This window comes from Bos javanicus, chromosome 5 (genome assembly GCF_032452875.1).
Source record: "Bos javanicus breed banteng chromosome 5, ARS-OSU_banteng_1.0, whole genome shotgun sequence".
Lineage (NCBI taxonomy): Eukaryota > Metazoa > Chordata > Mammalia > Artiodactyla > Bovidae > Bos > Bos javanicus.
Window position 1 is genome coordinate 102,986,810 of NC_083872.1, and position 25,695 is coordinate 103,012,504.

The window sequence follows — 25,695 nt, forward strand, 5'->3', positions numbered from 1 at the left end:
AATCAGTCCTGAATATTCATTGGAAGGACTGATGCTGAAGCTGAAACTCCAATATTTTGACAACCTGATGCAAAGAACTGACTCATTAGGAAAGACCCTAATGCTGGGAAAGATTGAGGGCAGGAGGAGAAGGGAACGACAGGGGATGAAACAATTGGATGATGGCATCACCGACTCAATGGACATGAGTTTGGGCAAGCTCTAGGAGTTGGTGATGGAGAGGGAAGCCTGGCGTGCTGCGGTCCATGGGGTCACAAAGAGTCGGACACGACTGAACCACTGAACTGAACTGAAACTTAAGCAACTGAATCTCTGTTTGGTTCATTTTTCTGTTTTGTTCCTTCTGTTATTCTCTTTGCCTCACTGCAAAGCTTGAGGGATCTCAGTTCCCCTACTGGGACTGAATCCAAACAACAGCAGTGAATGCATCGAATCCTAACCACTAAATCATCAGCAAACTCCCTGTTTACTTCCTTTTTTATGATTTCTATCTCTGTTAAAAAACTCTGAATTTATTCTGTGAAGTAACACCCTAGCTCAACAATTACTGAGCCCTAGCTCAATAATTACTGAGCCTGAGCTCTAGGACCCACAAATCACAAAAGGAGGCAATGCTGCAACCCCTGTAGCCTGGGTGCCTAGAACCTGTTCACAATAAGAGAAGCCCGCACATAGAGAACCTGCTGCCCACAAAGAAGAGTAGTGCCTGCTTGCTGCATTTGGAGAAAGCCCATGTGCAGCAACAAAGACTCATGCAACCGAAAATTAAAAACAATAATAATGATGATGAGAAATTTTTTTAAATCTTATTTTCTTCATATATAGTCTTTCTGAATTTCATTGTTTATCTGTGTTTTCTTGGAGTTCACTGAGCTTCTTCGTGTGTGTGCCTTATTTCATCATATGTCATCTATTTCATCACTTCCCAAGTGAATAGCCATGTGAGCTGCCCTGGAAGAAGCCCTGGGCTTCTTCCCATCCCCAAGCACAGCCTCGAACTATGAAGACTGCAAGCATGAGTGTAGGTTGGAGCCCTAGAAACCATCCAGAGTCATCAGCCAAGTAACTGGGTGGGTCCAGCTCACAACCAGGGCCACACTCTCAGGTTTTATATTAGTTCAGCAGCTTCTCCACATGTCCACAATGAAATTGGCCGGGGGTGTGGGTGGGGAGGAGGGGGTGTTGCGGGAGTAGTGTTGTGTAAACATAATCTTTACTTTGTCACTTCTTCATGCCAGCTCTCTCTACACTGAGGAGTCACAGCAGGATCACAATTACATTTTCAGTTCAGTTCAGTTCAGTCACTCAGTCGTGTCCCACTCTTTGTGACCCCATGAATCACAGCATGCCAGGCCTCCCTGTCCTCACCAACTCCCAGTGTTCACCCAAACTCATGTCCATTGAGTCGGTGATGTCATCAAGCCATCTCAACCTCTTTTGTCCCCTTCTCCTCCTGCCCCCAATCATTCCCAGCATCAGGGACTTTTCCAATGAGTCAACTCTTCACATCAAGTGGCCAAAATATTGGAGTTTCAGCTTCAGCATCAGTCCCTCCAATGAACACCCAGGACTGATCTCCTTTAGGATGGACTAGTTGAATCTCCTTGCAGCCCAAGGGACTCTCAAGAGTCTTCTCCAACACCATAGTTCAAAAGCATCAATTCTTCACCACTCAGCTTTCTTCACAGTCCAACTCTCACATCCATACATGAACACTGGAAAAACCATAGCCTTGACTAGACAGACCTTTGCTGGCAAAGTAATATCTCTGCTTTTGAATATGCTATCTAGGTTGGTCATAACCTTCCTTCCAAGGAGTAAGCGTCTTTTAATTTCATGGCTGCAATCACCATCTGCAGTGATTTTGGAGCCAAAAAAAATAAAGTCTGACACTGTTTAGGCAATCTTGAAACATCTGAAAAACAGATGTTTTCAAAGAATCCCCTTGGTCTGAAATTCTTCCTCTAAGAGATCAATCATGTCAGATGCCTCCATCCATATCTCTGAAATATAAATAGCCAAATGTTCCTGATCTTTCTATATACATCCATTCTTCTGGATCCCCTCTGCCTAGGTCTCCACTTTCTTGCCCTCTTGTCCCATCTGAATATAGGGTGTGGGTGAGCACCAATTTGCCTTCCATCAACTTGAAGATATATATGAACTGATATAATTCACTTAGAAGGAGAGATCCTTGAAGAGAGAAGAAATAGCAGCATCCTAAACAAATAGTAAGAAGAGATGGAGAAGAAAGAATGGATTTATAAGGATTGGATAATCAAACAGACATGGGATACGAGCAAAGAGGTGTCTGTATATACTAAAGGAATAAATGAGAGATGAAAAAGGAAGAGGTAGTTATGTTCAGTTAGATTTTTAATTGGCCTGTGAATATTGAGGCAGGATAAGGAAAGCTGTATCCATTCTCTTCCACCAGCCAACCTTCCACTTTGAAACTCACACCCACTCTGGTGTCCCAGAACAAGTTACAAACTGGTGATGTGACATCTCAGAGGTGTTTAGAACTGTTTTGTTTTGTTTTTCCATGAGTTCATCTTGTTATGAAGGAGTGTGAGAATGTAGACCAAGTTTACATCCTTTTCTAAATAAGAGTGACCTGGAGCACTTGTGAGCATGCCCTCATTAGCCTCTAAGACAGGTGAGAAAGCAGGTCAGCTCACTCACTTGCATTTCCTTTGAGAAAGATGGCATTTGAGGACCAATCCTCTAAAAGTATTTGACATGGAGCTTGCTAAGTTAACAGCACAGCAAAAAGTTAATTTATTCAGAATATTTCATTTTGAGCAATTTTCATATGGCACTATTACAGGTCAGCACTACTCTACTGAAATACAGGCAATTAGAATATCTGAGGCTTCATCTCCTAGTTAATACAGCATCACGAGAAAGTCACTGGGGATGTTCCCAGGGCACTGAGTTCAACATCATCGTACCCAGCATCCTCTTTCTTCCCCTGGAGCAGCCAGAGGCTATCTTCTCCTTGCCCAGGATCAGCTGCCTCTCTGGAGAAGTTCAGGCAAGAGCCTGAAGTAGAAAAGAGAAGTTTGATTAGAACTGAGACACGAGGATGGGACAGAACTCTCTGGTGGAAGGGAGTCAAGCAAGTGCTTATGACAAAGCATCCCTGGGACCCAGGTGTGGGGAGGGAGGCTCAGGCTATTTCACATGAGTTCCAGTGAGGATGGATCCCAGCTGTCCTCTCAGATCCAGTTCATGTGGTCTCCTGGGCCTCAGTGCATGGGGAAATCCTGCATCACACGCGACCCATGCTCAGGAGCTCTGGGAGACCTGCTTCCAGGCAACACAATACCAAGGAGATGCCCAGCAACGGTAAGAATCATAAAAAGGAATTTAAGTGTTCTCCTTTCACAGGTGATAGATGCAAATTCACAATAAGAGGGAGATGGGAGACAGGAAAAATCTGAATTCCTCACTCACAACCCAAGTCTGCTCTTAGTTGACTTGACTCCTGTCCCCAAATGTCCACAAATAGTATCACAGGTGCAGCCAGAGATATCTCCTCCCCAGAAACTACACAGGCCCTCAGATGGAGAAATACTCTTTTCTAGAGAATGAGGGTCTTCTTGCAGCTACTGAAATATCAGTTTATTGTGATACACACAGTCAAAGGCTTTGGCATAGTTAATAAAGCAGAAATAGATGTTTCTCTGGAACTCTCTTGCTTTTTTGATGATCCAGCGAATTTTGGCAATTTGATCTCTGGTTCCTCTGCCTTTTCTAAGTCCAGCTTGAACATCTAGAATTTCATGGTTCATGTCCTGTTGAAGCCTGGCTCGGAGAATTTTGAGCATTACTTTCCTAACGTGTGAGATGAGTGCAATTGTGTGGTAGTTTGAACATTCTTTGGCATTGCCTTTCTTTGGGATTGGAATGAAAACTGACCTTTTCCAGTCCTGTGGCCACTGCTAAGTTTTCCAAATTTGCTGGCATATTGAGTGCAGCACTCTCACAGCATCATCTTTTAGGATTTGAAAGAACTCAACTGGTATTCCATCACCTCCACTAGCTTTGTTTGTGGTGATTCTTCCTAAGGCCCACTTGACTTCACATTCCAGGATATCTGGCTCTAGATGAGTGATCACACCATCGTGATTATCTGGGTCATGAAGATTTTTTTGTATAGTTCTTCTGTGTGCTCTTGCCACCTCTTCTTAATATCTTCTGCTACTGTTAGGTCCATAACATTTCTGTCCTTTATTGTACCCATCTTTGCATGAAATATTCCCTTGGTATCTGTAATTGTCTTGACCAGATCTCTAGTCTTTGCCATTCCATTGTTTCCTATGTTTCTTTGCATTGATCAGTGAGGAAGGCTTTCTTATATCTCCTTGCTATTCTTTGGAATCAAATGGATATATCTTTCCTTTGCTCCTTTGGTTTCACTTGTTGTCTTTTCTCAGCTATTTGTAAGGCCTCCTCAGACAACCATTTTGCCTTTTTGCATTTCTTTTTCTTTGGATGGTCTTGATCCCTGCCTCCTGTACAATGTCACGAACCTCCATCCATAATTCATCAGGCACTCTGCCTATCAGACGTAATCCCCTGAATCTAATCTAGTCCCTTATAATCAAAAGGACATCTTTTTTAGGTGACAGTTCTAAAAGGTCATGTACGTCTTCATAGAATGGCAACTTCAGCTTCTTCAGCATTACTGAATCGGCATAGACCTGGATTACTGTGATATTGAGTGGTTTGCCTTCATGTATGTGACAGTGAAAAGATAGTATTAAAACACTTGTTCCACCTTTGAATTTGGTTTAGTTCAGTTCAGTCACTCACTTATGCCTGACTCTCTGTGACCTCATGGACTGCAGCACACCAGGCTTCCCTGTCTATCACCAGCACCCAGAGCTTGCTCAAACTCATATCCATTGAGTCGGTGATGCCATCTAACCATTTCATCCTCTGTCATCTCCCTCTCCTCCTGCCTTCAATCTTTCCCAGCATCAGGGTCTTTTCTAAAGAGTCAGTTTTTCGCATCAGGTGGCCAAGGTATTGGAGCTTCTACTTCGGCTCAGTCCTACCAATGAATATTCAAGATTGAATTCCTTTAAATTGTCTGGGTTGATCTCCTTGCCATCCAAGGGTCTCTGAAGAGTCTTCTCCAAAACTACAGTTCAAAAGCATCAATTCTTCAGCGCTTAGCTTTCTTTTATTGCTGCTACTGCTAAGTCACTTCAGTCGTGTCCGACTCTGTGTGACCCCATTGACGACAGCCCACCAGGCTCCCCAGTCCCTGGGATTCTCCAGGCAAGAACACTGGAGTGGGTTGCCATTTCCTTCTCCAATGCATCAAAGTGAAAAGTGAAATTAAAGTCGCTAAGTCATGTCTGACTCTTAGCGATCCCATGGACTGCAGCCTACCAGTCTCCTACATCCATGGGATTTTCCAGGCAAGAGTACTGGAGTGGGGTATGCTCAATTAATCGATAAGTTTCTCTTTCGGCCATGACACATGCTTGTGGGATCTTAGTTCCTTGACCACGGTTGAACCTAGGCCCTAGCAGTGAAAGTGCAGAATCCTAACCTCTGGACCACCAGAAGATTCCGTAATCTATAAATCTTCATGCAAGTATATCACAAAGTGATAAGTTTATGTCACATTATGGAGACATAAATGCCAAAAGCAGAGTGATTCCTCACTCCTTGCAAGGAGTCTAACAGCATTAAATATGGCACATGGTCAAGATGATGCTACCAAATATATGAGATTACTTATATTTTGGATCTCTAGGGAGGCTGAGCATTGAGGAGCACAAATTCACTCTTTTCAGATAGAAAGATTGCAGGAGATCAACTGACCCCACTCACCTGTCTGAGAGGACCTCACCCCATTCTCCTTCTCTGGGGATACTTCCTCCTCGTTCCCCAGAGAGGCAGAAGGAGTTCCAGGCACTGGTACTTCTTGAGCATCATCGTAATTTTCATCAGGGACATCAGTCCTCTGATCTGGGGGTTCCAAGAGCAGACAAGGGAGTGGATGAAACCACAGTAAGTGGGTTGGTCTGGGGAATACCTAAGATACCTTCTGACCCAGAGTTTCTGAGTTTCTGAATAGAGGCACCAGTCACTCCTTGTTTCAAAAGACTTTTTTCTCTAAGACCATGTTTCATTTTGATGTGTCCATAAGCCAAAACATGGTTTTACATATCTTAATATTTTCTGGTGGAAACTACATATCTCAAAGCAACTCTTCCACCACTGAGCATTGCTAAAGTACTTTGAAAAATTGTGTTTTACAGATGTTATTTTTTTAAAACATTGTATGCCTGTTGTGATTCTGGACACAGAGAGACCAGTCCCGACATGACACATCACAGAACAGCCAGAGAAGGAGAAGGACGAACCCCATCTGGACACAAGGGATGCCTCTGGTCCATCAAAGGAAAACCATTCCCCTTAAATCTCCTCTCTATGAGGGAAACTCTCCTCCCCAGACCCAGCCGAGTCAGGTCCACCTCTATTTCCTGAGGTGGATCTGTAGTCACTGTTGTCCTCACCATCCCTGGTGTAATATGGCAGTTTAGTCAGTGAGAAATCTGACGGGAAGCCTCATGTGGAGACAAACATCACACAACACACAGAATTTTTCCTCCCCACACCCACGGGACCTGTGTTAAGGCTGAGAATGGACAAGCCTGGCTTCTGCAGTGTAGACAGAGGCTGGGAGGTCACGGGGCTCTGAGAGGCCATCCTGCCTCTTTGGAGGAGCCGTCTCTGTGAGCCTGGGGCACACATGGGGTCTGCAGATGCTGAGAAGATGTGCACAGCCAGTGGGTGGTGACAACCAGAGATCCCAGGAGGACAGACAGAGACACTCACCTGGGCTGCCCAGACCTTCCTTCTGGGTCAGAAGGTAATCGAGCTCCTCATACACAGCTTCAGCAAGAGCATCTTCATAGCTGGATAAGGCTGAGAGATCCCCCAGCAGGTCAGAGAAGCTTCCCCAGATACCCCGATCCAGCCAGCCCACCTTCAATCTCCCTGGTGCTCACATGGGGGCTGCCAGGACCTCAGCATCATCTCCTACCCCATGCATCATGTCAGCACCTCTCCCCTCGTCTGACCCTGATTACAGCTCAGCGCCAACTCTGTCTGGTCTCACAGGAGAGGCCATGACTTATGAGAGTTCACACCCCAGTCCTAAGAACCTCTGTCTACTCAGCCCTTAGAGCTCAGCACGGAGCACATGGAGTCTGCAACTCAGAACAGTACCTGGCCCAGGTTCCCCTCTTCATACCTGCCCCATCTCCTGCCTCCACACACTCTCCCTGATCCCCAGTTCCCCCTGCAGCCCACCTCTGCGCTCTGCTCTCCATCTGAGCAGCTGAGTCATCAGGATGACGAGGACCAGGAACAGAAGGGCCCCCAGGATAAGGCAGAGGATCCCAGGCAGGGAGAAGATGCCAGGGAGAGAATTTGAGGTTGTTCTGGTCCCTAAGGAGAACAGGAAAAAGGGCTGGAGATAGTCTTGGACACAGAGAAATCTCTGTATCAGCATGTTCAGGAGCTCCGGACAATGGCGTCTCAGCCTCAGACAGTGTCAGGGTTCCCTTGAGTCTCGTCCTGAGACAAGTCAACTCCACCCTGGCCAGTGTGGCCCCGAGGCAGACATGGGTATTGCCAGGGAGCTGCCCTGCCGAGACGGCCTCTGAGGATGCAGCTCATCCCCTCTCCTTGTGCTTCAGGAGACAGAGCATCAAACAGTCCAGGGACCTGCACCTCTCTGATGAGGAGCAACACTCAAGGGCAGGTGGGAGATCCTTAGATTCTACAACATGGAAACCAGACTTTCATCTACCCCGGGCATGAGAACATTTGACCCTGGACATCAAGGCAGGGGATTTCCCCTGTATAATGCCCTGGCTCCTCCCCAACAGCCACGGCTTCTCAGACTCTTTCCTCTTCTGAGTTGTCAGAGAGCCCACAGAACAGGTCCCCAGTATCTGAGTATTCTCTCCTGCCTGTGGATGGATCACAGTACCTGCTGTAGTCGTGGGCAATGTTGTCCTTACACCTAAAGAGAAAAACAGTAGTGTGGGGAAGAAAAATTGACCAGAACGCAGGGCAAACCTTTTCCATCCTGAGCCTGAAATCACCCCTCAGTCTGCACAACATCAGTGTCCAGTCCTCCCAGCTCCCTCATCCTAGATCAGAGCCCCAGCACCCAGGATGTCTGAACACAAAATCCCCACCACGCCCGACCCAGCCCAGTGCCCCTGCACTGCCCCAGCTCACCCAGGCCAGACCCCGAGCCCCTCACTCACCAGAGCACCTCACACCAGCATCCTCCTCGTGCTTGCAGTCGCTCTGCCCCCAGGGTTCTGCAGCACAGTCCCACAGGGAAGACTCCCGGCCCCCACACCGCACCTCATCCAGCCAGATGCTCCCATTTCCAGGGCCAAATGCTGCAGACCGCACGGCTTCTAGGGCCTGGCCACAGCCCAGCTGCTGACACACCACCTCGGCCTCTGCCAGGCTCCAGGAGTCATCGCACACGGTGCCCCAGGTTCCGCTGTGCCAGACCTCCACCCGCCCTGAGCACTTGCTGTCTCCTCCCCTGAGCCGGAGCTTCTCTCTGTCTGAAAAGGCAGCAGCCCCTCCTGTGACTCCTCTGGTGGGAGGAAGGAGCCCTTGGGAGCCACAGGGGAGGGGGTAGGATGACGTACCTGTGCAAGGGGCAGCAGTTGGACAGCTCTTGGGTCTTCTTCCTGCACACAACAGGGAAACAGTGGATCAGGAATAGCTGAGGGTGTTCCTGTGCCCACATAAGATTATCTAAGATCCATGGCTCAGTGCAAATGACATGTGAAAACACAGGCTCATTATCTCCTGGGCTGAAACATTCACTGCATCTGATCACCAGGTGAAATATCTTTAAATATTTACTTGTTTATCAGTCTTCACACCCCACAGCAAATATAAACACAGACATCTACGAATGTACACACACCCCTCTGAATGAAAGTTCCATTAGAAGAAGGACCTTGTATATCTTATATGTGCCATGTTTCTTCTATTAGGAGAGTGCCTGCACATTGTATGCACTCATTCAACAAATATCTATGGAAAACCATTTCAAAATACCTAGATAGGGGCTTGATAAATATTTATGAAATGAATGGACAAATAAAATTTAGTGAAATAAAATTTCTTTGTTTAAATTCATACTAATCAGTGAAATAGTAAACCAAATATAAATTAATGGTAACAGTCTATGATAATAGTTCATATTAAAAATAATCAGTCCAGAAGCACAGAGTCAATTTATATTCAAAATCTCATGTACACAATTTTAATGGAAAATTATTAGATAGATTATAAACTACTCTTACCTATTATTCAGTGTGACAAGTGTGCAAGTGAAGACTACTGTTGTAAAAGGAAACTCTCTTTTCTAAATTTATTTTTAATTGGAAGAAATTGTTCCACAATGTAGTGTTGGTTATGTGTGTGTGTGTGTTAGTCACTCAGTCTTATCCAACTCTTTGCGACCCTATGGAATGCAGCCCACCAGGCTCCTCTGTCCATAGGATTTTCCAAACAAACATGCTGGAGTGGATTGCTATTCACTTCTCCACTGGATCCTCCCTACCCAGGGATCAAACCCAGGTCTCCCACACTGCAGGCAGTTTCTTTGCTGTCTGAGCCACCAGAAAAGCCCATAGTGTTGGTTAGGAGACTCTTAAAAAGAAAGTATACAGGAAAGACTTAGTAGAATTCTGAGAAGACATATGGACACATAAATGTACACACTAAGTAAGCCAGAAATTTTTGCAATAGTTAAAAAAAAAGCCTACTGAGAACAATTTGTATTGAGAAGATGCAGAAATAATAAACAAAAGACTGAAAATATATATAAAAGAATTGAAGCTGAGAGAAGTAGAAATTCAAAAAAACAGAAGGGTAAATAGTACCTGTCATAAAGTATCAATGTTTATATATTCTTTCCAGATCATCCTATCAAAACTCCTACCCATTCTATGCAGAGAACCTCTGAGAAAACGATGGCAGGACCTCTGTGAGCGGCTTGCTCATTTTCATGGTCAAAGATTTTACCACCTCTCAATTCACAGGGTTTAATTGTAGGAAAAACATCATCAATAAAAGGTCTCACAGTTTAATGCCTCTTTGGCCTTCAAATGAAAAAGACAAAGAGATGAGCAAAAAGAGGCAAGGAAGGGAGTGAGCCTTTGCTTTTGAAGTATCTGATTCCACATTCTCTTAGCTATGGGTTTCTGGCAACATCCAGCATACCATTCAAGGTGTACCTGAATGGGGTATGTGTGTTTGTGTATGTGGAGGGGGAGGGAAGGAGAAAGAGAAACAGAGAGAGAAATGTTGAAAGAATAAGGTGCTATGGTTTAACTATTTGTCGCCTTCTCCAACATTTATTTATTTCATTCAAAATTTACTGCTGAAATCTCAGTTCCCAATGTAACAGTATTTAGTGGTGGAGCCTTCTCAAACTCTTTCAAAAACAGAAGAAAAGATCACTTCCAAATTCATTTTATGAAGTTAACATCAGTCTGATACCAAAGCCAGATAAGGACACCATGAGAAAAGAAAATTACGGGCTAATACTCTGATAAGTACAGGTGCAAAAATCATCAACAAAATATTAGAAAACTGAATTTGACAATACACTACAAGAATCATACACCATGATCAAGTGATATTTGTTCCAAAGATACAAGGATAGTTCAACATTCACAAATTAATCAATGTGATACACCAAATAAACAAAATGAAGGTAAAAATCATATCCTCAAAGGATGCAGAAAAAGTGTTTGACAAATTCAACATCCACTTACAGTAAAAACTCTTTTACAAAGTAGGTATAGAAGGATTGCATCTCAACATAATTAAGGCCATATGAAAAGTACACAGCTAACATCATACTTGACTGTAAAAAACTAAAAGCTTTTCCTCTGAAATTAGACACAAGGCAAAAATATCTACTCTCACCACTTTTATTCAACTTAGTTTTGGTAGTCCTATACAGATCCATCAGGCAATAAAAAGAAACTCAAGATATCCAAATCTGAAAGGAAGAGGCAAAACTGACACTATTTGCAGATTGAAAAGTGAAAGTGTTAGTCGCTCAGTCGTGTCTGACTCTTTACAACCCCAAGGACTGCAGCCTGCCAGGCTCCTCTGTCCACTGGGATTCTCCAGGCAAGAATACTGGAGTGGGTTGCCATTCCCTCCTCCAGGGGATCTTCCTGACCCAGGGACTGAACCCGGGTCTCTTGCATTGTAGACAGATTCTTTACCATCAGAGTCATGAGGAAAGAAACCCCCTTACATGATATTATATGTAGAAAACACTAAAGACTTCAGCAAAAATATGAGAACTAATACACTCAGTAAAGTTGTAGAAGAAAAATCTGTATACAAAAATCATATGCATTTCTCTTTTTTTCCATTTATCTTTTTTTTAAATTTTATTTTATTTAACTTTACAATATTGTATTGGTTTTGCCATATATAAAAATGAATCATATGCATTTCTTTACACTAACAACAAACTGCTATAAAAGAATCTGAGAAAACAATTCTACTTACATTTGCATTAAAATGAATAAAATATCTAGGAATAAATTTAACCAAGGAGGTGAAAGACCTGTACACTGAAAAATATAAACATACTGATGAAAGATACTGAAGATGACTCAAATAAAGAGAAAGATATTCTGTGCTCATGGACTGGAAGATCTAATATTATTAATACGCCCATACTACCCAAAGCATCTACAGATTCACTGCAGTCCTTATCAAAATTCCAATGAAAATTTTCACAGATACTGAAGAAACAATCCTAAAATTTGCATGGAACCACAAGACACTTAATACCAAAGCAATCTTGACAAAGAATAACAAAGCTAGAGGTGTCGTGCTTCCTGATTTCAAACTATATTACAAAGCTATATTAATCAAAACAGTATGTCGTTGGTATAAAAATGTGCACAGAGATCAATGGAACAAAATAGAGAGTCCATAAATAAACCCGCATTTCTATGGTCAATTAATTTTTGACAAAGAAGCCAAGAATATACAGTGGGAAAAGGAGTTTTTTCAGTAAATGATATTGGGAAAACTGGACAGCCACACACAAAAAATGAAACTGGACCACTATCTTACACCATTCACAAAATTTAACTCAAAATAGATTAAAGACTTGATCACAAGTCCTGAAGCCATAAAATTTCTACAGGAAAAAAATAGAAAATAAAATCCTTAACACCAGTCTTTGTGATGATTTTTTGGATTTGACACCAAAAGCAAAGGGAACAAGAGTAAAAGCAAGCAGTTGTGACGACATAAGGCTAAAAAGCTTCTGTCCAATTAAGGAAACCATCAACAAAGTGAAAAAGCAACCTGTGGAATTGGAGAAAATATTTGCATATTATATCTCCAGTAAGGATGATTATCCAAAATACACAAGGAACTCATACAACTCAGTAGCAAAAAACAAACAGTCTGATTTTTTTTAAATGGGCAGAGAACCTGAACAGACATTTTTTTGAACTATACATACAACTTGCCAATAGGTACATGAAAACATGCTCAACACTATTAATCATCAGAAAATACAAATCAAAACCACAATGAGAAGACCTCATATCCTCTAGAAAGGCTTTTATCAAAAAGAAGAAATAACAGGAGTTGAGGAGAATGTGAAGAGACAGGAAAGCTTTTGCACAGTTAGAGGGAATGTAAGTTGATGCAGCCCCTATGGAAACAGTATTGAGGTGCATCAAAAATTAAAAATAGAACTGCCATATGATTTAGGAATTTCACTTTGGGGTATTTATCTGAAGGAAACAAAAACACTAACTTGAAAACCGATTGTTCACTGCAGCAACATATGTTCAGTTGCTAGGTTGTGTCTGACTCTTCGCAACCCCATGGACTGCAGCATGCCAGGCTCCTCTGTCCTTCACTAACTCCCAAAGTTTGCTCAAATTCATGTCCACTGAACTGGTGATGCTATCTAACTATCTCATCCTCTGTGGCCCCCTTCTTCTTTTGCCTTCAATCTTTCCCAGCATCAGGGTCTTTTCCAATGAGTCAGCTCTTCTCATCATGTGGCCAAAGTATTGGAGCTTCAGCTTCAGCATCAGTCCTTCCAATGACTATTCAGGGTTGATTTCCTTTAGGATTGATTGGTTTGATCTCCTTGCTGCCCAAAGGACTCTCAATTCAATTGTAGCATTGAAGCACCACAATTCAAAAGAATCAACTCTTTTTAGCTTCTTCTATAGCCCGGTTCTCATGTCCAGACTTGACTACTGGAAAAAATATAGCTTTGACCATATGGACCTTTGTCAGCAAAGTGATGTCTCTGCTTTTTAATACTCTGTCTAGGTTTGTCACAGAGGAACAAGCCTCTTTTAATCTCATGGCTGCAGTCACCATCAGCAGTGATTTGGGAGTCCAGGAAAAGAAAATCTGTCACTGTTTACACTTTTTCCCCTTTTATTTGCCATGAAGTGCTAATGATCTTAGGTTTTAGAATGTTGAGCTGTAAGCCAGCTTTTTCACTCTCCTCTTTCACACTCAATGAGAGGCTCTTTAGTTCCTCTTCGCTTTCTGCCATTAGAGTGGTATCATCTGTGTATCTGAGGTTGCTGATATTTCTCACAGCAATCTTGATTCCAGCTTGTGATTCATCCAGCCTGGCATTTCCTATGATGTTCTCTGCATACAAGTTAAATAAACAGGCTGACAATATACAGCCTTGATGAACTCTTTTCTCAATTTGGAACCAGTCGGTTGTTTCATGTCCAGTTCCAACTGCTGCTTTTTGATCTGCATACAGGTTTCTCAGGAGGCAGGTAAGGTGCCCTGGTATTCTCATCTCTTTAAGAATTTTCCACAGTTCATTGTGATCCACATGGTCAAAGGCTTTATGTAGCCAATGAAGCAGATGTTTTTCTGGAATTCTCTGGCTTACTCTATGATCCAACAAATGTTGGCAGTTTGATCTCTGGTTTCTCTGCCTTTTCTAAATCCAGCTGGTACATCTCGGAAGTTCTCAGTTCACTTACTGCTGAAGCCTAGCTTGAAAGACTTTGAGCATAACCTTGCTAGCATGTGAAATGAGCACAACTGTGAGGTAGTTTGACCATTCATTGACATTGCCCTTCTTTGAGATTGAAACGAAAACTGACCTTCTCCAGTCCTGTGGCCACTGATGAATCTTCCAAATTTGCTGATGTATTGACTGCAGCACTTTAACAGTATTACCTTTTAGTATTTTATAGCAATATCTGTGAGTCAAACAATGTAAGTCTTCACTGATGAATGGATAAATAAAATGTAGTATAGACTTATATCCACCCATAAAAAAAGAAGAAAATCTTGCCAGTTTCAACAACATGGATGGACCTCAAGGGCATTATGCTAAGTGAAACAAATCAGACAGAGAAAGAAAAATACCATATAATCTCATTTATATGTGTCATATTAAAACAAAAAGCAAGTTCAGAGATGCTGAGTAGTTGGTGGCTGCCAGAGGTGGGGGATTTGGTGTGGGCAAAGGTAATCAAAAGGTATAAATTTGAATTATAAAATTAATGGGTGAAGAGATATAACATACAGCATGGTGAATACTGTATTGTTTATTTGAAGGAGGGCAAGAAAATACATCTTAAACATTCTCATCATGTAAGAAACATTTTTAACTATATATATGGATCTATATATATGGATCCATATATAGAGATATAACTAGACTTACTGTAGTGATCATTTATCAATACACACAAATATATAAGCATTATGTTGTATACAGCAAAAAATATAATGTTGTATCAATTATATCAGTTAAAAAATTTTTTTAACTTTTATTTTATTTTTAAACTTTACAATTTTGTATTAGTTTTGCCAAATATCGAAATGAATCTGCCACAGGTATACCCGTGTTCCTGTGTTCCCCATCCTGAACCCTCCTCCCTCCTCCCTCCCCTACCCTCCCTCTGGGTCGTCCCAGTGCACCAGCCCCAAGCATCCAGTACCGTGCATCGAACCTGGACTGGCGACTCGTTTCACACATGATATTATACATGTTTCAATGCTATTCTCCCAAATCTCCCCACCCTCTCCCTCTCCCACAGAGTCCATAAGACTGATCTATACATTGGTGTCTCTTTTGCTGTCTCATACACAGGGGTATTGTTACCATCTTTCTAAATTCCATATATATGTGTTAGTATACTGTATTGGTGTTTTTCTTTCTGGCTTACTTCACTCTGTATAATAGGTTCCAGTTTTATCCATCTCATTAGAACTGATTCAAATGTATTCTTTTTAATGGCTGAATAATACTCCATTGTGTATATGTACCACAGCTTTCTTATCCATTCATCTGCTGATGGGCATCTAGGTTGCTTCCATGTCCTGGCTATTATAAACAGTGCTGCGATGAACATTGGGGTACACGTGTCTCTTTCCCTTCTGGTTTCCTCAGTGTGTATGCCCAGCAGTGGGATTGCTGGATCATAAGGCAGTTTGGAACATGTAGATTAAATAAGCTCCATCCAAACTTCATTTTATAAACTCAACTTAAACCCATCACTTAGATTTTAAAATATCAAATCTCACTAACAACATCCTACAGGGTTGGGACAGACACAGAAACAGACATAAGTCACCTGCACATGAGATGTAGGCTTCCTCCTTTGGAGAGCAGGAACTGTATTTCCATGGGCCAGAAGGACACTGCCAGAGAGAGGTATCCGTTTTCCGACACTGAATTAAATCTACCCAACGTGGTCTAGAACCTTCCCTGAGACCAACAGAGGAGTTGAGACTTCCACCGTCCCCACAGCCAAGCTGTCTGCAGATGATGGACACGGTGACCTCATCCATGGGGCTGCGGCAGACACTGCCCCAGGTCCCGTTGTAGAAAACTTCCAGCCACCCAGCACACTGCTGGTCCTCGCTCACCATCCTGAGGGCCAGGAACTCTAAGATCGAAAGAGAGGAGACAGGACACAGTGAGCACCCCACTCAGTGCTCTGGGTTTTCCTCTCTCCCCAAAATTGTGAACATTCATCTGTGACCCAGCTGAGGAAGCAAATCCATTATATGACCAGAGTGAAACTTGTTTCCTTTTCACCTGACTTTGTCCATTTGTGTCTGTCTTTCTAAATATTTCTACCACCATGATGTAGTGGATATGAACTGAGAGGAAGACCAACCTGGACACCTGCAGGGAGAGGGAGCTGACTCCTGCTTCCTGACAAAACATCTAAAAGAGTGTATGAAAGGGATGTGATGTGGACAGTGTGGAGGCAGATAGAGTAATGGACCCACAGATGTCTACATGGAACCCGTATCTATGTTTCCTTATCTGGCAAAAGGGACTTTACATATGTGATTACGGTATGGTCCTTTGGATGCTAAGAGTAACCTGAAATATGGCAGATTAACCACCTGAGCACGGTCTAATCACATTCTTAGACTCACTGTCCTTTAAAGTGGAATCCTTTTCCTCGTTCTGGTTAGAGGGAGATGTGAATATGGATAATGGTTAGAGAGGTGGAGCATTGCTGGTCTGATGATGAACAGAATGGGGTTATGAGTGAAGGAAGGCAGGTGCTTTCTAGAAGCTTGAAAAGACAGGAAACAGATTCTTTCCCAGAGGCTCAGAAGTGATGTGGCCCTGCTGAAACTTTTATCACATTCCAGTGAGATCCCTGCTGGACATCTATGCTACAGAAGTGTAAGGAAATAAATATGTTGTTTTAAACCATTAACAATGTAGCAATTTGTTATAGAACAAGCAAAAACTAGCACAGTGGCTTTAAGACGTCTCTACTATATGTACCAGAAGGGTGAGCCCTGATTTCAAGAAAAACTGTGACAAAAGACTCTGCCAGGAAACACTACTGAGAAGAAAGGACCAGAATCTCAGCTGCTGCAGGAGGCAGTGAAAGCACCTCGTCTTCACCTCTGTTGGAAACACAGGCTTCATGGGAGGAAGCCTCCTTCTCTGGTCCTTTCAGCATCTCTCCCTCAAGGCTCAGACCCCCGTCCTCCTGGGCCCCACCTCTCCCCCAAACTGTGGACAGTGTGCAGCACAGACCTGAGCAGATGACCCCAGCATCCTCCTTGTGTCTGCAGTCGTGCCGCCCCCAGCCCTGGGAAGGGCACGTCCACACCTGGGACTCATTTCCAGCACAGTTCAGGTCATCCAGCCAGATGGGCCCTGATCCTGCCCCAAAGTGAGCAGACCCCGTGGCATTGAGGGCTTCTCCACAGCCCAGCTGCCTGCACACCACGTGGGCATCGTCCAGGTCCCAGCCGTCATCACAGATGGTGCCCCAGGAGCCCTGGTCAAGGATCTCCACTCTCCCGGCGCAGTGACCGCCCCCGTCCACCAAGCGGAGCTGCCTGCTGTCTGAGGAGACAGAAATGGGACAATGGGGCATTGACCTAGGGAATGAGAAGGGTCTTCTGTCCTGTGTGACACTCACCTGAGCAGTAGGGGGCGCTGTCCTCTGAGGCCGCAAATCCTGCTGGTTCAGACACAAAGTCATCGCACTGGGGCAGCACCAGGGTCTGGTTTCCTGAAGAAACAGCCATGATTAGAGGGTTGAGAGGGTTAAAGAACAGGAAAGTCAGTTAAACTAAATAATTTTTAGGAGGGGAGGGAAGTTTGGGGGAAAATGGATACATGTATGTGTGTGGCCGAGTCCCTGGCTGTTCACCTGAAACCATAACAACGTTGTTAATCGGCTATACCCCAAGACAAAGTAAAAAGTTCAAAAGAAAAAAAATAAATAATGACCTAGTGATGGAGCTGAGATGAAAGCTGGAACATACTGGTAAAGTTACCATAATCTTCGTGTTCCCTTTCTCCATGAAGAGCCCTGGTCCTGACAATGGCACGATTCCTGTTTTAAGCCAAGCTTTGCCCTAAGAATGAGTTAAACAAGTTGTTCTATCCTTCAATTCAGTTCAGTTCAGTCGCTCAGTCATGTCCAACTCTTTGCGACCCCATGAATTGCAGCACGCCAGGCCTCCCTGTCCTCACCAACTCCCAGAGTTCACTCAAACTCACGTCCATCGAGTCTGTGATGCCATCCAGCCATCTAATCCTCTGTCATCCCCTTCTCCTCTTGCCCCCAATTCCTCCCAGCATCAGAGTCTTCTCCAATAAGTCAACTCTTCGCAAGAGGTGGCCAAAGTACTGGAGTTTCAGCTTTAGCATCATTCCTTCCAAAGAACACCCAGGACTGATCTCCTTTAGAATGGACTTCTTGGATCTCCTTGCAGTCCAAGGGACTCTCAAGAGTCTTCTCCAACACCACAGTTCAAAAGCATCAATTCTTTAGCGCTCAGCTTTCTTCACACCGATACATGACTACTGGAAAAACCATAGCCTTGACTAGATGAACCTTTGTTGGCAAAGTAATGTCTCTGCTTTTGAATATGCTATCTAGGTTGGTCATAACCCTCTTTCCAAGGAGTAAGCATCTTTTAATTTCATGGCTGCAATCACCATCTGCCGTGTTTTGGAGCCCCCCAAAATAAAGTCTGACACTCTTTCCCCTGTTTCCCCATCTATTTCCCATGAAGTGATGGGACCAGATGCCATGATCTTAGTTTTCTGAATGTTGAGCTTAATCTACCCCTAAATAGAAGAAGCAAAACAAAAGCCTTTCTGAAGGAGTTGTACAATTATTTATCTACAATGTTTGTGATTTAAAAAATACTTATATAAAAGACATCTCATGGAAAACCAGAGCAAAAAGAAACATTAAAAAATTTCCCAGGGTATTTGGCTCTTAAAGTTACCTGACAAAGAATTTATTTTATTTCATTTATTAATTTTTGAGTATAATTGCTTTACAATGCTATGGTAGCTTCTGCTGTACAGCAAATTTAGTAAGTTATACATATACATATGGGCTTCCCAGGTGACTCAGTGGTGAAGAACCTGCCTGTCAAAAAGGAGACTGGAGTTCTATCCCCGGGTTGGGAAGAGCCTTTGGAGAAAAAAATGGCAATCCACTCCAGTATTCTTGCCTGAGAAATCCTATGGACAAAGGAGCATGGCAGTCCATGAGGTCACAGAAGAGTCAGACACAACTCAGTGACTAAACAACAACAACTCTATCTATCTATCTATTTATATATTTAAAGACATATCCCCTCTTTCTTGGATTTACTTCCTATTTAGGTCACCACAGAACACTGAGTAGAGTTCCCTGTGCTATAAAAAAAGTTATTATATATCTATTTATGTGTGCATGCATGCTAAGACACTTCAGTAGTGTCTGACTCTGGATTGTAGCCCATCGGGCTCCATGTCTATGGGATTCTCCAAGCAATATCTATTTTGTACTTAGTATCAATAGTGTAGGGCTTCTGAGTCTGGTGGCTCAGACAGTAAAGAATCCGCCTGCAATGCGGGAGACCTGGCTTTGATCCTTGGGTTGGAATGTCCCCTGCAGGAGGGCATGGCAACCCACAGTAGTTCTACCAATTTACATATTCATATGTAGGAGGATTCCCTTTTCTGCACATCCTCTCCAGCATTTATTTGTGGATTTTTTTTAATGATAGACATTCTAACTGGTGTGAAGTATTACCTGCCTGTAGTTTTGACTTGCATCTCTCTAATAGTTAGTGATGTTGTATTTGTTAGCCATCTGTATGTCTGGAAAAAATGTCTATTTAGGCCTTTTTCCCATCTTTTCACTGGATTGTTTGGTTTGTTGATATTGAGTTGTTTGTGTATTTTGAAGATTAATCCCTTGTTAATTACTTCATTTGCAAATATTTTCTCCCATTCTGAGAGTTGTCTTTTTGTTCTGTTTATGGTTTCCTTTGATATGTAAAAGCTTTTAAGTTTAATTAGGTCCTATTTTTTTGTTGTTGTTTTTATTTTCTTTAGGAGGTTGATCAAAAAAGATCTTGTTGCAACTTATGTCAAAGAATGTTCTGCCTATGTTTTCCTCTAAGAGTTCTTTACTCTGACAGAAAATTTAAATAGCCATGATTAAAGTGCACAAAGAATTAATTAACACAATATGTATCTTTGCAGAGAAATGATAACAAAAACAAATGAAAATTCTACAGCTGAAAAAGTTAACAGCTGAAATTAAGAACTAGAGAATGAGTGTATCAGCACATTAGATCAACATAAAGTAGAAATAGTAAAATAGAAAATCAGAGGATAAATATTCCTCTATTCAGAAATGCTGGTCCTATGGTAAGTGCCTGGTTAATAATGCTATATAACAAAATTTCCCCCCAAACTTAGTAGTTGAAGGAATTTGTTTTTTTAATTTTGCTCATAATTTCCCGGGTCAGTAATTTGGGAAAGACTCAACTTGGCAGTTTCATCTTTGGGGTTTCTCATGTGGTTGCATTTAGATGTCATCTGGGACTGACATCTCTAAAGGTCTGACTGAACTGTGGTTATGTAAGGAAATTCCCAGAAGTATTTTTGTTGTTGTTAGGAGGGAGGGATAAAGGAGCATCATGTCTGCAACCTAATCCAGAAAAATTTTACATACTCAGGGAAAAACAGGGCAGGAGGGGAACAAATAAGGAGAGAAAGGTAAAGCTAGAGCAAGAGAGAGAAAAGAAAGAAAGAAGGATTAAAACAAAATACTAATCTAACATTTGGGGAATCCAGGTAAAGTTCAGAGAGAATTCATTCCTAGAAAACCTTCACTAAAAGAAATACTAATAACATCAAACCCATAAAATGCCTAGGAGAAAACCTAGTTAAAGATGTGCAAAACATTGGAGAGAAATTCAAGACCTAACTGAATGAAGGGATATATTTTGTCAGTGAATTGGGAAACTCAATGTTGTCAAAGTCAGTCATTCTCAAATTTATATACAGATTAAATCTGACCTCAATCAAATTCTCTTGTGCTTTTGTTTGTTTGAAACATGACAAGCTGATTCAAAATGTATGTTGCTGTTGTTCAGTCACTTAGTCGTGTCTGACTCTTTGTGACCCCAAGGACTGCAGCACACCAGGCTTCCCTGTCCATCACCAACTCCTGGAGCTTGCTCAAACTAATGTCCTCTGAGTCAGTGATGCCATCCAACCATCTCATCCTCTGTCATCCCCTTTTCCTTCTGCCTTCAGTCTTTCCTATCATCAGGGTCTTTTCTAGTGAGTCAGCTCTTCGCATCAGGTGGCCAAAGTATTGGAGCTTCAGCTCAAAAATGTATACAAAATACAAAAACCAAGACTGACCAAAGCAGTTGGCAAGAAAAGCAACAACATAACTTCTTTAAATTTAAGTTACCCAGACTTACTTTGTGTGCTTAGTCAATCAGTCATGTCCAACTATTTGTGACCCAATAGACTATAGCCCACCAGGCTCCTCTGTCCATGGGGATTCTCCAGGCAAGAATACTGGAGTGGATTCTCATGCCCTTCTCCAGGAGATCTTCCCAACCCAGGGATCAAACCCAGGTCTCCTGCCTTGCAGGCAGATTCTTTACTCTGAGACACCAGGGAAGGTTCAAGACTTACTATAAAATTACAATAATTAAGAAAATGTGGTACAGGTACAAGGAGAGACAAAGGATACAGTGGAACAGAATAGAGAGTATAAACAATGTATTCAGATGTATGTGCCCTTTCGCTTATCACAAAGGTGGCACTGCAGTGGGGAATAGTCTTTTCAGAAAAAGATTTTGAGTCAAATAGATACCCATATGAAAACAGGATACTTGACCCTTATCCTACACAGATGTCAATCCTAGAAGCAATGTACAATTATATGCAAAAAAAAAAGTAATTACACTTCTGTGAGATACTCTCAGAGAACATTTTTGTAATTTTGGAGTAGACAAAGTTCATTTAAGAAGAATATAAGGAGTTCTAGGGACTGGTTCAATGGACTAGCTCAAAACTGAGACAGAAGTACGTCAAGGCTGTATATTGTCACTCTGCTTGTTTAATTTATATGCAGAGTACATCATGCAAAATGCTGGGCTGGATGAAGCACAAACTGGAGTCAAGATTTCTGGGAGAAATATCAATAACCTCAGATATGCAGATGACACCACCTTTATGGCAGAAACTGAGGAGAAATTAAAGAGCCTCTTTTTTAAATTTATTTTTAAATTTTTTTATTTTTTTCTTTACTTTACAATATTGTATTGGTTTTGCCATACATCATGAAACTGAAAGAGGAGAGTGAAAATGTTGGCTTAAAACTCAACATTCAAAAAACTAATATCATGCCATCTGGTCCCATCATTTTAGGGCAAAAAGATGGGGAAACAGGGACAGACTTTATTTTCTTGGGCTCCAAAATCACTGCAGATTATGTCTACAGCCATGAAATTAAAAGATGCTTGCTGCTTGGAAGAAAAGCTATGACCAACCTAGTCAACATATTAAAAAGCAGAGACATTACTGACAAAGGCCCATCCAGTCAAAGCTATGATTTTTCCGGTTATCATGTATGGCTGTGAGAGTTGGACCATAAAGAAAGCTGAATACTGAATAATTGATGCTTTTGAACTGTGGTGTTGCAGAAGACTCTTGACAGCCCCTTGCATGGCAAGGAGGTCCAATCAGTCAATCCTAAAGGAAATCAGTCCTGAATATTCATTGGAAAAACTGATGCTGAAGCTGAAGCTCCAATGCTTTGGCCACATAATGGGAAGAACTGACTCATTGGAAAAGACCCTGAAGCTGAGAAAGATTGAAGGCAGGAGGAGAAGGGGACAACAGAGAATCAGATGACTGGATGGTTTCACCGACTCAATGGATATGAGCTTGAGCAAGCTCCAGGAGATGGTGAAGGACAGGAAAGCTTGGCATGCTGCAGTCCATGGGGTTGCAGAGAGTCAGACATGACTGAGCGATTGAACTGAACTGACTGACTGAAAGAGCACTACATGTATAGAAAAAAAGTTGATAAGTCAAACATAAGATGAGTAACTTGGTTCACTGAAGTACAGCATACTGTTAAGAAAATAAAAATATAAGACCAAGAATTAAACACACAAAAATCATAAATACTTTTGCCAAAAGTCATCATCATGGTAATTTGCACCATTGTATTTGTAATAGTCAAGATCTGGGAATAAACTCAAACCTCTGCCATTAGTTGAATGGTTCAATGCATGGTCATGTGATCTTTCAAAGGAATACTCTATAATAATAAAAATGAATGAAATGCTGCCATAAACAACATCATGAGTGAATCTCTAACACAGTTTGGAGTCAAAGAAATTAGACACAAAAGAAAACATATTGTATGAATTTACATAAAGTTCAAAAACTGAGAAAATATTCTATGGCAGTACAAGTCTTAGGTAAGCAGTCTTCCCTGGAGAGGAGGAGGACACAGCTATTGGGAGGCAATAGTGATTCTGTGGTGCTGTGAATGTTCTCTTTGTGGATCTGGGTTGGAGAACATGATCTAGGTATACACTTACTGTTTGTACTTTGTTCTCTATTATTATCCTTAAATAATAAGGTTTCATAAAAAATATTATTCATCGAGGTGTTTCTTTCCCTGACATAGCACTTCTTAGCATTTCTTAGCACTTCTTTCCCCTGAAAAAATGAGTGAACAATGAGAATGCTATGGAGCAGGACCTTAAAGAGCCTTCTCAGGGCAGACCACCCTCATGTCCTCCACCTGCCTCTGTTTGTAGAAAAACCTAGCCAAAGAATAAATTTAATCACAGAAATGAAAAAAAAAATCAGAAACAAAGGAAAACAGTCAAATAGGACAAAATAATAATAGTTTAGCCCTAAACAAAGTCAAGGACCTTTAGTTCCTTCTTATGGGCTATAGATAACATTCTAAGCCATATCTTTTGAGCTATTTTGCAGATACTGAAATCCCAAACAGGTGGTAGAAATAAATTACATGATGACCAGACTAGTGGGGAGCCAGTTCCTTCTTCAGGGGATCTTCCCAACCCAGGGATCAAACCCGAGACTCTTGCATTGCAGGCAGGTTCTTTACCATCTGAGCCAACAGGGAAGTTCATAATCTTCATCTTACACAATTCCAAGATCGGCCTCAAGGAAATGGGAACAAACCAACACTAGAACTGATGATTAACTGTAATTCAAACAATAAAGGTGACACTGACCAGACCTATTTCAAGATGATTGTCAGAGCTAGCTGTGCTACTCTGCAGGTAACCTGTCCCCTACTTCCACCTGTGCACTCCTGATTAGCAAGGAGGAGCTGGTTCTTTGGTACACTAGTCCTCTGTCTCCTCAGAACAGCTGGTTTCCTCAATAAAGCTGTCTTTAATTTTGCCCCACACTTGTCTCTCACTGTTGGATTCTTGAGTAATGAGTAGCTGAAACTCGAGTTCAGTAACAAGATTAAACATTTCACTACAGAATATCTTTCTTTTTAAGCCTGTTTTCCCTTACTCTCTGCTCTGGGGAAATTTCACTCCAGGAGCATCCTAAGTATAGTAGACCTTCCCTCTCTTACCTGAGCACATCACAGAGGCCGTGTTGCCATGGGAACAGTCAGGAACACCCAGGGTAGTCACAGGGCATTTCCACAGGAAGGACTCAGTCCCTGAGCAGTGAAATCGGGCTTTCCAGAGTTGATCACTTCCTTCTGCTCTGTTTGGGGTGGAGATGGCGACTCCACAGCCAAGCTGACGACAGACAACATTGGCATTGGCCAGACTCCAGTGGGAGGCACAGAGCGCTCTCCATTGTCCAAAAATATTCATCTCCACCTGCCCCTCACACTGAGAGGAGCCGTTTGTCACGAGCCGGACATCTGTGTACACTGATAGAAACAGACAGGATTTCAGAAAAATCATATTTCTTTTTTAGCTTGAAGTGAGTGTACACAGAGGCTAAATCCTGACGTGCATCTCACCTGAACACACAACCTGAACAGCTCCACTGTGGTAGCAAGTGCCCCCTGGACAGGGCACTCTGGGGCAGACCCGGAGCTCAGGCTCCTCCCCCTCACACCTGAACTCTTCAGCCCAGACCCGGGCACTGGACTCTCTGAATGGCACATGTCCCAGGACAGACACAGCCTTGCCACACCCCAGCTCTGCACAGATGACCTGGGCAGTGGGGAGTGTGAAGTTCCCATCAGACACTGGGATCCAGGCTTCTCCAGAATACACTTCTACTCGCCCTGAGCAGGGTCCATCCCCTCCAGCCAGACGCAAAAATCCTAAGAGAAACAAAGAACAAACCCAGTGACTGTTCATGAAACTGGCTTGACAATTGGAAACAACACCTCACAGGCAATGGTGGGAAAGCTTTTTCCAGCAGTGGTATAAAAGGGGATAAGAAGAGAGAATTTGACTGTCATTGTCAAATTGCATTTCCATGAGCAAGTTTCTGAAGAGATATCCAGAAGGATTGCAGGGTCAGTTTGGAATGGCTGAATCACGAGAATATATATTGGTTAGGAATGTTAATTCTTATCTGGGGGCCTAGAAACTACAAAGGCCCAAAGAAACTGCACAGTGGTAGACATTCAAACGTGAGTGCATAGCTGAACTAACTGAGAGTGAAAGAAGATCATGGGATTCGAGAGGTCAGAGGCCTAAGAGCCAGAGAAGTTTAGAAAGTCATCCTGAAATTTCTGGGGCTAGAATTTTGGGCAGTTTTCTCTGAGCCAGTATTCAAGTCACTGGGGATGGGAA

The 25,695-nt window shown here is 42.4% G+C and overlaps 1 protein-coding gene across 1 annotated transcript in view; it reads right to left on the minus strand.

Annotated features, from left to right (window-relative positions):
- Positions 1-2,770: 2,770 nt before the first annotated feature.
- The window catches only part of LOC133248203 (antigen WC1.1-like), a 63,254-nt gene continuing 40,329 nt past the window's right edge, over positions 2,771-25,695 (minus strand). The window contains exons 9-20 of the mRNA XM_061418022.1: positions 24,909-25,217; positions 24,507-24,815; positions 17,529-17,621; positions 17,138-17,452; positions 15,702-16,016; positions 8,712-8,753; positions 8,310-8,624; positions 8,027-8,059; positions 7,342-7,479; positions 6,865-6,954; positions 5,854-5,991; positions 2,771-3,045 (exon numbers count right to left, since the gene is read on the minus strand). Coding sequence (XP_061274006.1) covers positions 2,900-3,045; positions 5,854-5,991; positions 6,865-6,954; positions 7,342-7,479; positions 8,027-8,059; positions 8,310-8,624; positions 8,712-8,753; positions 15,702-16,016; positions 17,138-17,452; positions 17,529-17,621; positions 24,507-24,815; positions 24,909-25,217 — 2,243 coding nt within the window. The 3' untranslated portion in view covers positions 2,771-2,899. The remainder of the gene's footprint in view (positions 3,046-5,853; positions 5,992-6,864; positions 6,955-7,341; positions 7,480-8,026; positions 8,060-8,309; positions 8,625-8,711; positions 8,754-15,701; positions 16,017-17,137; positions 17,453-17,528; positions 17,622-24,506; positions 24,816-24,908; positions 25,218-25,695) is intronic.